Genomic DNA, 11,191 nt, shown 5'->3' with positions numbered 1-11,191 from the left:
TTCCACGGCCACCTGGGCACTGCTTCCAGGGGAACTGCAGGGGTCCTGTCCATGGGTGGGGATCTCCTGGGGAGGAAGCCACCCAGAGACCTGCAGGCATCAGCAGGAGCTGGCCAGGGATGTGGAGGCCGAGCCCCAGTTTGTCCCAGAGACCCCATGGATGCCCCAGGAACCAAGGTGAGAGCAGTGCCCAGCCCAGCCTGTGATTCTCCACGTTTATTAGGAAAAGCTTGCACAATTAATAATCAAAATCACACCGTGAAACTCATTAAAACACAGATCCAAATCACCACAAATTATTGATTTCTATGCGATGTAATGCCCAGAAGGGACCCCTGTCCTATGTAGGAACCGTGACTTCTCTGCAGCTCAGCAGCTGGCGAGGGGAGGTGGCAGTCCCCTTCCGTGTGTTTGGCTGACTGCTGGGACTGGGAGAGGGGTTGGAGGCGGGAGTCCCACGCAGAGCGGGCTTGGGGGCAGGGAGGTAGGGCTCCTCTCCAGCTAGGAAGAGCTGGCAGGCTAACCCAGGGAAGTGGGCGTTCCCCCCACTCAACCACGTGCCCTGGGGAAATGGTGAGACTGTTCCTCCTGCTGGTAGCTGGGGGCCCAGGAGCAGTCTCCACAGTCTTCCGCCCATGGGGTCAGCATTTCCTGAGAGTGAGGGAGCCAGCCACAGGCCCTCCAAATGGGCTCCTGGGCTTTTATTGCCGGTGGCCCTGTAGTCAGTGTGGGCTGGTCCTGCCCTGCCTGTGCCTGGCAGGGTCCTGGATTTGAGGCTGGGGTCCAGAGGTTGCTCTGTCTTCCCTCAGGAAGCCCCCTGGGCCAAGCAGGGTGGGCCTGCACTCAGCCTGTGCTACTTCCTGACCATACATGGGCCGGGCCCGGTGCCCTGCCACTGGGTCCCAACCACCATGCCAGAGACGTCAACATCACCATATGGGGGGCCAGGGCGTGAGGGGTAAAACTCAGACCTGAGACGGGTTCCCCACACCCAGCCAACTTCTAGTACCCACCGACCAGGAAGAGGTGGCCTTGCTGAGCCCCCAGGCTCAGGCTGTGCCGGACAGCATGGTCCACGGGGTATTGGGGCCTCCGAGAGCCGGGCTCGTCTCTCTGGGCCTTTCAGGAGGTGGCCACCTTCAGAGAGGGCGAGGTGGGGCCGCCCTTGGCCTCCCCTCTGAGGCCCACCCCCCAGCCCCAACCCCCCATCAGGACCCCTCATCGGGGCCCCTCCTGGGCACGGTCAGCTGCTCGTAGGTGGGCAGGGCATTGCTGGGCAGGAAGAGCTCAGGGTCGACAGAGCCGCCACTGCCGCAGGGCTGGGTGACGTGCACCCCGTCCTCTCTGGGGGGGCCGCCACTGCCTGGGGGGCTGCCACCATGCAAAGAGAGCAGCTGGTGAAGCATGTCGGTGATGAGTGCCAGCCTCTGGTCCAGCTGCGTCACCTGTGGGGATAAAGGCAGACGAGAGAGTCAGTGGTGGGAAGCAGCCAGGTGTGTAGACAGCCTCAGGGGCCGGGGAAGGGAAGGTGCCAACCATTTCTGCAAGTGTGTGCTGTATGCAGGCAGCACGCATGTGTGCACCCTATGTCTGCAAGGCCCTCGGTCACGCCCGTGTGTGTGCGAGGAATGTGCATGTGTGCCCATTGGAGTCCATCCCATGCGTGCGGGAGTCCCTGTGTGTCCACAGGCATGTAGGCTCAGGGTCAGGAGCTCTCCTCTGCTCCTCCTCTGCTCCCCAGGCTGGCTGGCCTTCTGTGCCACATCCCCACATGGCAGGGTCTGTACCAGGGACTCGGACTTGGAATATTTGGGATTGCGGCAGCCTTTGGCTTCTTGAGGCCAGGCTTGGGGACCTTTGGGTTAAGGGTCAAGAAAGGCTGGGGGCTGTGTCTACTCTGTCTGGAGGAGAACTGGACAGAGGGCAGAGTTCAGCAAGGCTGGCTCATGGGCAGGGCCTGGGGTGGTTGAGGAGGCAGAGGCCTTGGGCCTTGCCCGGGTGCAGGGGATGCCCCTGCTGGGCCACTACCAGGAGGGGCATACAGGGGCACAGGGGGCTTGTGCCTCTGCGATGCTTTCTGCAATGGGGTAGGGGTGGGGTTTTTTGTCATCCCCCAGGAACCACCATGCCCTTTCTTTAACCTGGCAGGGACAGCACCATTTTCCCAGACACCATCTGCACCCACATTCTGTGGTCAAAGCAGTGCCCCAGAGCATGCCCTCTGGCTAGCCATGTGGCCTCCACCTTCTCAGGGGCTGGTTCTGCAGTGAGCTATGTGCCAGGGGGGCTGCCCTGCAAAGCTGGCAGGGAGGTCAAGGCAGGACAGAACCCGAGATGCACCCGGCGCAGAGAGTAGGTGCTCAGAGGCCTCGCAGGGCTGCAGAGTCAGCAGAGAAGCCAGGTGGTCTGAGAGCTCCTTGGAAGGACAGCACCGCTGGGGAATGAGGCTGGAGCCCAGCCCTGGGTGGGAAGGGGCCCTCCAGCCTTGATGGGGAGACTGGAAGACCCTGGCCGGCAGGCCGGCACCCTCAGAGCAGGTGCTGGGTGGAGCAGGGCCAACCCCAAGGGCAGACTAGGGCAGGTGAGGAAGTCCAGGTTGGGGACCCCTCTCCCTAGGAGGGTGGACCTGGGGGCCCCAGCATCAGGGAGGGTTCAGGGAGGGCGTACAGCTCTATTGGTGGCCACAGGAGACAGGGCTGGTCCTTCAGCCTGTGGTGTTCTTGCAGGAGAGCCCCTCAGCGTACTCTGTGGAGAATGAAGTAGACCCTTCCCCACCGTGGGTACCTGGAGGCCTGGAAAGACCTAGAAGTGGTGCGGGAGGGGCAACCAGATTAGCACCGGACAAGGGCTGAACAGCAGAGCTGCTTCAGGGAAACATGTGGTTCCAGAGAAAGGCACCAAGATGACTCAGCCACAACAATGACAGCCACTGGCCCTAAGGACAGGCAGCAGGCAGGAGCTGGCCTGGTCCCCCTGGCCGTGCACTTGAGGTGTCTGCACCCTAGCTGCTCCAGGCAGGCCTTGTCCCGCATGCACCCGGCCCCACTGCTGATCCAGCTGGATAGGCTTGGGGCAAGGTGTGGGCCAGGGCTGGGTTCTGTGCGGGTAAGACCACCCCAGGGAAGATGCTGCTGGGTGACGTGGGCACAAGCCCCGAGATGGCCAGAGAGGGAGCAAGCGTTTGCCAGGGTCCAGGTGGGCCCAGGCCAGCTTCAAAGGCTGGGTGCTGTGGTCGTCACCCACAGCACCTACCACGGAGGCTGAGCATGGTAAGGAAGAGGTGGCCAACAGGGTGCTGTGAGAGGCTGAGATGAGAGGGGGGCGCCTGCCTAAGTGGGGTCGAGCGTCTGCCTAGAAGGCTAGCCAGGCAACCTCCACCTGGGAGGTGGGACTGTGCCCTGCCCAGAGCAGGAGTCCAGGGGACCCACTCCCAGCCCTGGGTGGTGGGGGCTGCAGTGTGGAGGCTCCCCGGCTCCCCTGTGGTTCTGCCTTGCAGGTATGGGGTGAGTCTGAGACCCACCTGTCCCGAGCACAAGGGCAGGTGTACGTCCAAGGTCTGATGGTCCAGGCCAGAGGGAGCCCCATCTTTTATTTTTCCCAGATAAACCTGATGTGAAGCCTGGACTATGGAGGAACGAGGTGCAGGGCTTCGGTGGTTTGGCAGGGGCAGGGACCCAAGGCCATCCACCGGGGCCCCTCACACCCAAGGACCTGCCAGCACTTCAGGGCTCTGCAAAGCCACTTGGGGACCAGCCACAGAGGTCCACACCCCATCCCACAGATGTAGACACTGAGGCCCAGGAAGAGGGTCAGGGTCACTGGCTGAGAGTGCTATGTCTCCCATCCTGTCCCCACAGCTCGCTCCACCCCAAGGCTCCATCTTGAGACCATGGAGTTGCCATGGGGGAGGACACAGTGTCAGGCAGGGAGCTGGTAAGAGCGGAAGGCAGGATGGGGCAGGGCCTCTGGGAGGGGGACTGGCCTGAGGTCTTGTTCTTGTTTACCCACACCCTGACCCCTGTGCCTCCTGCTGCTGGCAGGACCAGCCGTCTCAGTCCCATGACCTGCTCATGCCTGGCAGGAGGCATGGGAGGTTGCTCAGCCTTCAGGGTGCACATGAGGAAACTGAGGCCCAGAGATTTACGAGAGCATAGCAGATCACAGGTGCAGCCAGCCTGGGTCTTTGAGGGCAAAGCCCGGGTTTGCGTCCTGGGGCCCACCTCAGCTCCCTGAGTCCCGCATGCTGGTAGCGTTGAACGAGGCTTGCTCTGCATGGCTTACTGTCACTAACCGTGCAGGCCCCAGCTTGGGTATCAATTGGTTTGGCATTAATTAAAGCACCAAATACATCACAGATGAACATTTGTGGTTTCATAAATTTTCACTTTACGGCACTTGAACATCTGTCCAAGTCCCACATGTGCTAATGGGCGTGGAGGCCTTCACAGGGGATTCTTGGGACAGAAGGAGACAGTGAGTGTCAGGGCCACAGGCAGGGTGTGCAGGCTGAGGGTGTGGCTGGTGCCAGCGCTCGGTCCTGAGCCACCTTGGTGACAGCTCCTCCCGGCAGGGAGCTTCGGCACTGTGTAGAGAGGCACTCAGCCACCTTTGGGGTAGGGAGGCAGCCACAGGGCCGAGCTTGTCTCTGACTGACACTGAAGGGCTCCCTGAAGCTGCCTGGGCCAGCACCAGCCCATGCCTGGCTCTGGCTGGTCCCAAGCTCACCTCAACTGCTGCCTGTGCCAACTGGGGCTCTGAGGGACTGTCTGGGGTCTTTGGCCCCGGAGACATGCTCTCATCATCCCAGTTGCTAGTGATAGAGGTCCCAGGGGTGGGCCAGGATGTGGGCTGGATGCCCAGGGCAGGTCCACAGTCTGATACATCCTGATGCTGCCCCTCTTGTGGGAAGGGCCCAGGCCTGGGCTACAGGTGGCTCCTCTGCCGCCCCAGAGACTTAGCTCTGACTCAAGCACTTGTCACAGCCTGCTTCCCTGAAGGCTCCCACCCCACCACTCTGCAGGCAGGGTGCCTTCATCTTGCTGGCATGTTTGGTTTTGGTGGTGATGGAGGAGCCTGAGAAGCACCTCGCATGGCCGAAGCCATACCCCACCCACAGGGAGGTGCATCCGGGCAGGTGCCATCGGGGAGCTGCTGCCCTCGGGGAAGGCAGTGCATGCTCCAGGCACTGGGGCCGGTTCCCCAAGAACTGCTGGGACAGATCAATTTTGGGGATCTCGGCCCCCGCCATTATTTGCAATTTGATAGTGATTAAAAGGCAAGGCAGACAAAAGCTGCTTTGTGCCCGGCCTGCACTCACCAAATTAATAACCATAAGAGACCTATGCAGCCCTCGGAAGAGAAAAAAGCAATTAGAATAACAGCTAGTTAGAGAGCCCCGGGCGGCCGGCAATCAAACCCAAGGCGACGGGGATTCCTGTTTGATGTGGTTATGAATTTGTTTTCAAAAGAAAATCTTGAAAAAGAGTCTTTCAAGGGAAATTTTTGCAGAACCTGCCCGGCCTTGATCCCCGCCTAGGACCGCCAAAGGCCCTGGCCTCATGGATGCCAGACTGGACAGGGACAGGAGGGAGAGGCCGGGCACACCTGCTGCTCCCAGGGTGGGGGTCCTGTGCTCTGCCTGGGCTGTAGCTCCCCAGGAGGCAGCAAAGTCACTGCTCCCTCTAGCATCCTTGTTGGGCAGTGTCAAGACCAGGCAGGGCCTCCTGGTGGTCAAAGCCATCCATCTTTTCCCTCCCTGGGGCCCTCTGTGGGGTCACAGGGCAAAGGTTACCTTGGCCTTCCTCCTGCCTGCCCTGAGGAACCAATAGTTACTAAGCCACTCTCAGGGCGGTATCTAGAATGCTTAATACTAGGCTCCGAGCAATCGGATGCCAGCCCCGGCTCCCGCGTGGAGCCGGGCACAAGCGGCAATAGGTCACAGCACGTGGTAAGGTCACAGTTCATGGCAGGGCACGACGTGATTGTGTTTGACTTTGCTTTAGTGCTTCAGTTCTTGGACAAAAGTCGACCGTGTTTCTCACTGCTGAGGTTTTACTGCCAGGCCCTTGGGCAGCTGCCCTGCTGGAGCTTGCTGTGCTGTGGCCAGTGGGAGATGGCCTCAGAACCTGCCACACTGCTGCAGGGCCCTGGGCACGCAGGCTGGCTGGGACACGGCACCTCCTCATGGGAGTGTACAGGCAGGCGTGTGTGTGCCATAGCGGGTCTGGGGTCAGACTGCCTCTGCCGCTTCCCGGCTGGGTGACCTTGGGCAAGTCACTTTTGCTTCTCTGAACCTCAGTTTCCCTGCCTATAAAACGTGGCAGCTGTAGCACCTTCCCCAGGAGGATGCTGCGGGGATCAAGTGGACTGAGGCATGAAGACACCAGAGACAGAGCGTGGTGCTCAGTGCATTCCTGAGCACTGGTGCTCAGGGATTCCTCGAGTGCACGTACAGTCGCAGATGTGTGCTGTGACCTGAGGCCAAAGGAGCATTGCTGTGCACATGGGAGGCGTGCTGGGTGAGCCGGCACATGTGTACCTCATATGCACCTGGGGCTGTATGAGAGTGTGGGACACTGTGCAAGAATGCAGGAACTACCCTGCCCGTGATCTTGCACAATTCCCTTCACTTTCCATTAGGTTGTTCTCTGAGTTGCCCAAGGGTTGGAGTGCACCTGCCTGCACCCCCAGGCCCGTGGGCCTTTGTGTGTGCTACAGAGGTGAGCACCCCCTGCAAACCATCACAGGGGTTGGGGGTGCTGCTGGGACAAAGCTGCGTGGAGAGCAAGCAGCAAGTCCCAGGCACGGGTGCTTGGGCAGGTACCAGGCGTCCTCTCCTAATGGGGAGACAGATGGCACTGAGTCTGGGACCCATGGTCACACACATACCAGCTGCTCCACCTGTCCCCCAGAGCCCTCCACCTGGGCAGTGTCCAGGCTGGGTGTGAGTCTTGGCCCAGAGAGTCGAGTGTCGTGGCAGCCCCTGTGCTCACGCTCGGGACTGGCGCCTGCGGTGGGACTGAATTGGCAGGCACCGAGGTGAGTGTGGCCGCTCAGAGGCTGCAGACCAAAGCCTCATCCTTGCTGCTGTCCCTGGTGTCTCACTGGTGTCTGCTGAGCAGCCAGAGGAAGCTCTGCTGCGGCTGGGGACCCACACTGCTAACGGTCAGTTACATCCTCAGCGGGTTCTCGGCACAGCACAACCACGTGGCGGAGGCCTGGTCAGCACCACCCCAACACCCTTCCTGGGGCTGCTGCTGCCTGGCTGGCCCTCACTGACCACCCCCCAGGAGTGGGGTTGCCTCCCTCTGAGAGAGGGCCAGGATGGTGAAAGACCCTTCCCCCCACTGCTGACATCCACTTTTGCCAGCCTCTGCCCACCGACGGATGCTTGGCCCCCCAAGGGTCTGAGGGGCGCCATGTCCCTGGCTGACCGCTGTGGGGGATGCCTCGGGATCATCACCACATGACTCTGGTTCCCTTCCTGGGACCTCGGTTAGGATGTCTCCGTCAGCTATTTGCTCTCTCCAGGGGCTGCAAGGCATGCAGGCCACCGGCCCCGCAGCTCAGCGTGTCCCAGCGGGAGCTCAGATGCCTCCCAAGCCGGCCCGAATCCTGTATCCACAGGGCACAACCAACTCCCCAGCATCCCTGGTGTGTGCCTGGTGTCTGCGGCTCTCTGGTCTGGAGCGTGTGCTCTGAGCTTGCCCCCCACGCCCCTTGCCCAGGCTTGCGGCATCTTCTGCCTGGGCTGTCATAACCGCCTTGCCATGTGGCTATGCCCCCAACCTGTCCACCGCTTGCTCCAGGCAACAGCCAGGCTGAACCTTCCCTCCCAGCCTGGGCCAAATCCTTCTGCAGAATTCCCACTGGATGGGGAGTAAAATCCAGTCTCCTTCTGCAGTGCCCCCAGGGGTGTCTCCTCCGCTGGCCCCTCTCCAGCCCTTAGCACGTGCATCTCAACTGGGCCCTGGGGCCTTTGCACCCGCTGTTGCCTCTGCCTGGAACGCTGTCCTCTGTTGCTTTGTATAACCTTAGCTCAAAATCCTGGGTGGCCTCCTCATCTCGTCTCTCCCTGTGTTCCTCGAAGTCTTCACCACTCCCCGAAATGTCCTCATTTATTGATCTCCTTGCTTGGTGTTTTGCCACCAGCTGGAGGCCCAGCTCTAGGCCGGACAGTCACCGTCTTAACCCCAGACAGTCTTCCAGAGCCTGGAGCCTAGAAGGTGCCCAGTAAACACATGGAGGGTAGACTTGGTGCTGCACAAATGTTTGTTGAATTAGTAAGTGAGGCCCTGGCCAATTTCCTGGGGCCCCAAGGCTGGAGTGAGGGGGCAGAAGCCCCCTAAGCCCACTCCCTTCCAGGGTGGGTGCTGGGCAGAGAAGCTGAGGCTGGGACTGGGCCTTTTCACGTTCATTGATTTGTAAGGACTCTGTATGTTAAGAAAGATGTCAAGTACACATCACCCATGTTTTTCCCTAGTGTGCTATTTGTCTCGTGTATGGGTTTATGGCATTTATTATTTTTTTGTTTTGCCACACAGAGGTCTTACTTATGGTTTCATTTTTTCATGTGGTCAAAGCCATCCATCTTTTCCTTTATGCCTTCTCATCCTGTGCGTGCTTGGAAGGGTCTCCTCCATTCCAACGTCAAAATCTTTTTTCCTAATATTTTTTTGATTTGTGTTTTACCCTTAAATCTTTGAATCGCATGGGATTGATTCTGACCTACAGACTTAACTTTGGTGGGTTATCCTGTTGATATCCCACCACTTATGGCATGATCTACCTTTTCCCCACTGGATTCGAATGTTCTTTTTGTATATCACTGACCTTGAACAACACAAGTTTGAACCGTGTGAGTCCACTTCTACGCGGATTTTCTTCCTCCTCCATCACCCCAGACAGTAAGAGCCACCCCTCCCCGCCCTCTCCCCCAGCTAACTCAACGTGAAGATGACGAGGATGAAGACCTTTACAATGATCTGCTTACACTGAATGAATATCTTTTCTCTTCCTATGGTTGTCTTAGTAACATTTTTCTCTAGCTGACTTTATTGGAATACATGAAGCATATAAAATATGTGTTAATTGATTGTTTATGTTATTGGTAGGGCCTCCAGTCCACAGGAAGCTGTTAGTGAAGTTTCTGGGGAGTCAAAAGTTATACATGGGGCCGGGCACGGTGGCTCAAGCCTGTAATCCCAGCACTTTGGGAGGCCGAGATGGGCGGATCACAAGGTCAGGAGATCGAGACCATCCTGGCAACACAGTGAAACCCGTCTCTACTAAAAAAAAAAAAAAAAATACAAAAAACTAGCCGGGCGAGGTGGCGGGCGCCTATAGTCCCAGCTACTCGGGAGGCTGAGGCAGGAGAATGGTGTGAACCCGAAGGCGGAGCTTGCAGTGAGCTGTGATCCGGCACTGCACTCCAGTTTGGGCGACAGAGCGAGACTCCGTCTCAAAAAAAAAAAAAAAAAAAGTTATACATGGGTTCTGATGGAGCACTTTGGGGGTCGGTGCCCCAACCCCGCGTTGTTCAAGGGTCGACGGCACAAAGTTCCTGCACGTCTTCATGTACTTTGGCGTCTATGCAGAACTGCCCTAGTGATCGCTCTTGTACATGCTTTGATACCGGGGGCGAGGGCCCTGCTGTCTGGAGGTGAAAGACGGCAGGCTCGTTCTGCTGTCCAGTCGGGGAGCGGCGAGGGGAGCTAGAACCTGCCCTCTCCCAGGTGACCTCATAACCTCCCCTCTTGTCCCCCTGGTCAGAGAGGTCTGGCTCCTCTGCTAAGAACCGGGAGAAGGCCTCTTCTTTGTACTCTGAGCAAACAACAAAGTCCGTACCATGGCTGTGGGGGCTGAGGGATTCCAGCCCCTGATGCCTCCCCTCCCCCAACTGGCTCCAGCCACCAGAGCCTCCCCTCTCTTCCTCTCGGCCTGGACGCCTTCCTAGATTCTCCCTCGGCTCAGCCCTCACCTCGTCATAGCCCTCAGGGCTCTACGTGTGCCGTGTCTGCTGACACGAGCTGGTGCCACATGGCCCCATGCTCTTGGACATTTAGCCACCTCCCTCCCTCTCTGCATCTGGGTTGGGGCTGACATTTATGCCAGAGCCAGAGCTGTCACGTCCACAATCTCACAGCCCTGCAGAGGCTGCTCCGTGCGGACATTCATGTCAACTTCAGGGTGGGGACAGAGGTCTTGGAGGGAGTCAGTGGCAGAGCCAGGGAGGCCCACATGGCACATCACTCCCTGGGTAGCACTGGAGCCCCTTTGCCCTCCTCCCTTGGAAGGGGCCTGGGCAGGGGTGCCCAGGTGCACCCAGACGCCAGGGAGCTGCCTCACTGCCAGGCAGGTGGGAGGCGGTGGGGAAGCCCCAGGCTGGGATGGGGTCTTCAGTCTCCCCAAGGGCTGGCCCATCCCTAGCTTGGCCTCAGGAGCGTCCTGCTGGCAGATGCCAGGTGGGGGCGGCTCTGTCCAAGAGCCCGGGTCAGCTGCCCACCTGCCCACCTAGGTGGGGCTGGTCCCACCAGCCGCTGTTTGGGGGCCAGGAGGGCTGGAATGTAGGGCAGGCTGGAGGCCCAGGAGCTGTGTTTGTGCTGGCGGCAGGCACAGGCCCCACCTGCATTTGATTCTCTGCCGCTGCCTCCTGAGCTGCCCCCTCTGGCGAGCCCATGGAGGCCCAGAGGCCAGGGGACACCAGGCAGAACACTTTGTTCAGGGAGCCAGCGAGCACTCTGCTGCCTCAGCCAAACCCCAGCCCAGCCACGGGGGCAGGTAGGCAGGGGAAGCCAGGGCTGCCTGGCCACTCCCACGTCATTGCTCCAGGTCTGCCCACACTGGCCTTGTTGCCCCCACATCCTCCCCTACCCTGGGCCCTCAGCCACTTCCTGGGCCATCTGGAACTCCTGAGTGCATCTAGGACCCCAGCAATGCCCCTCGCTGTCCCCAGAAAACCACAAGCAGACCTTAGATACTTCATCTAGCCTCCCTTTCCCAGCCCAGCAGGGTGGCCCCATTCCACTGGAAGTCAGACCCCTGTCGTAGGCTCTAACCCTCCGTGGCTCTGGATAAATGCCAGAGTCCACTCCCAACCCTGTGGTCTGGCCCAGCCCCCATCCCTGGCCTCACTCTGCAGCCTGCTTCCCAGTGCCCCGGTCCCCGGTCCCCAGCCCCAAGCCTGCTTCCT

General features: G+C 59.6%; 1 protein-coding gene across 2 annotated transcripts in view; it reads right to left on the bottom strand.

Moving 5' to 3' along the window:
* Positions 1-200: 200 nt before the first annotated feature.
* Positions 201-11,191, bottom strand: part of KCNQ1 (potassium voltage-gated channel subfamily Q member 1) — a 401,184-nt gene continuing 390,193 nt past the window's right edge. For both annotated transcript variants that reach the window (XM_033207530.1, XM_033207529.1), the window contains exon 16: positions 201-1,445. In XM_033207530.1, the coding sequence (XP_033063421.1) occupies positions 1,288-1,445 (158 nt within the window). In that variant the 3' untranslated portion in view covers positions 201-1,287. The remainder of the gene's footprint in view (positions 1,446-11,191) is intronic.

Source organism: Trachypithecus francoisi, unplaced genomic scaffold (genome assembly GCF_009764315.1).
Source record: "Trachypithecus francoisi isolate TF-2019V2 unplaced genomic scaffold, Tfra_2.0 Lachesis_group8, whole genome shotgun sequence".
Taxonomy (NCBI): domain Eukaryota; kingdom Metazoa; phylum Chordata; class Mammalia; order Primates; family Cercopithecidae; genus Trachypithecus; species Trachypithecus francoisi.
The sequence above is the reverse complement of the archived record's forward strand: the minus strand, read 5'-3'. Positions and strand labels throughout refer to the sequence as shown.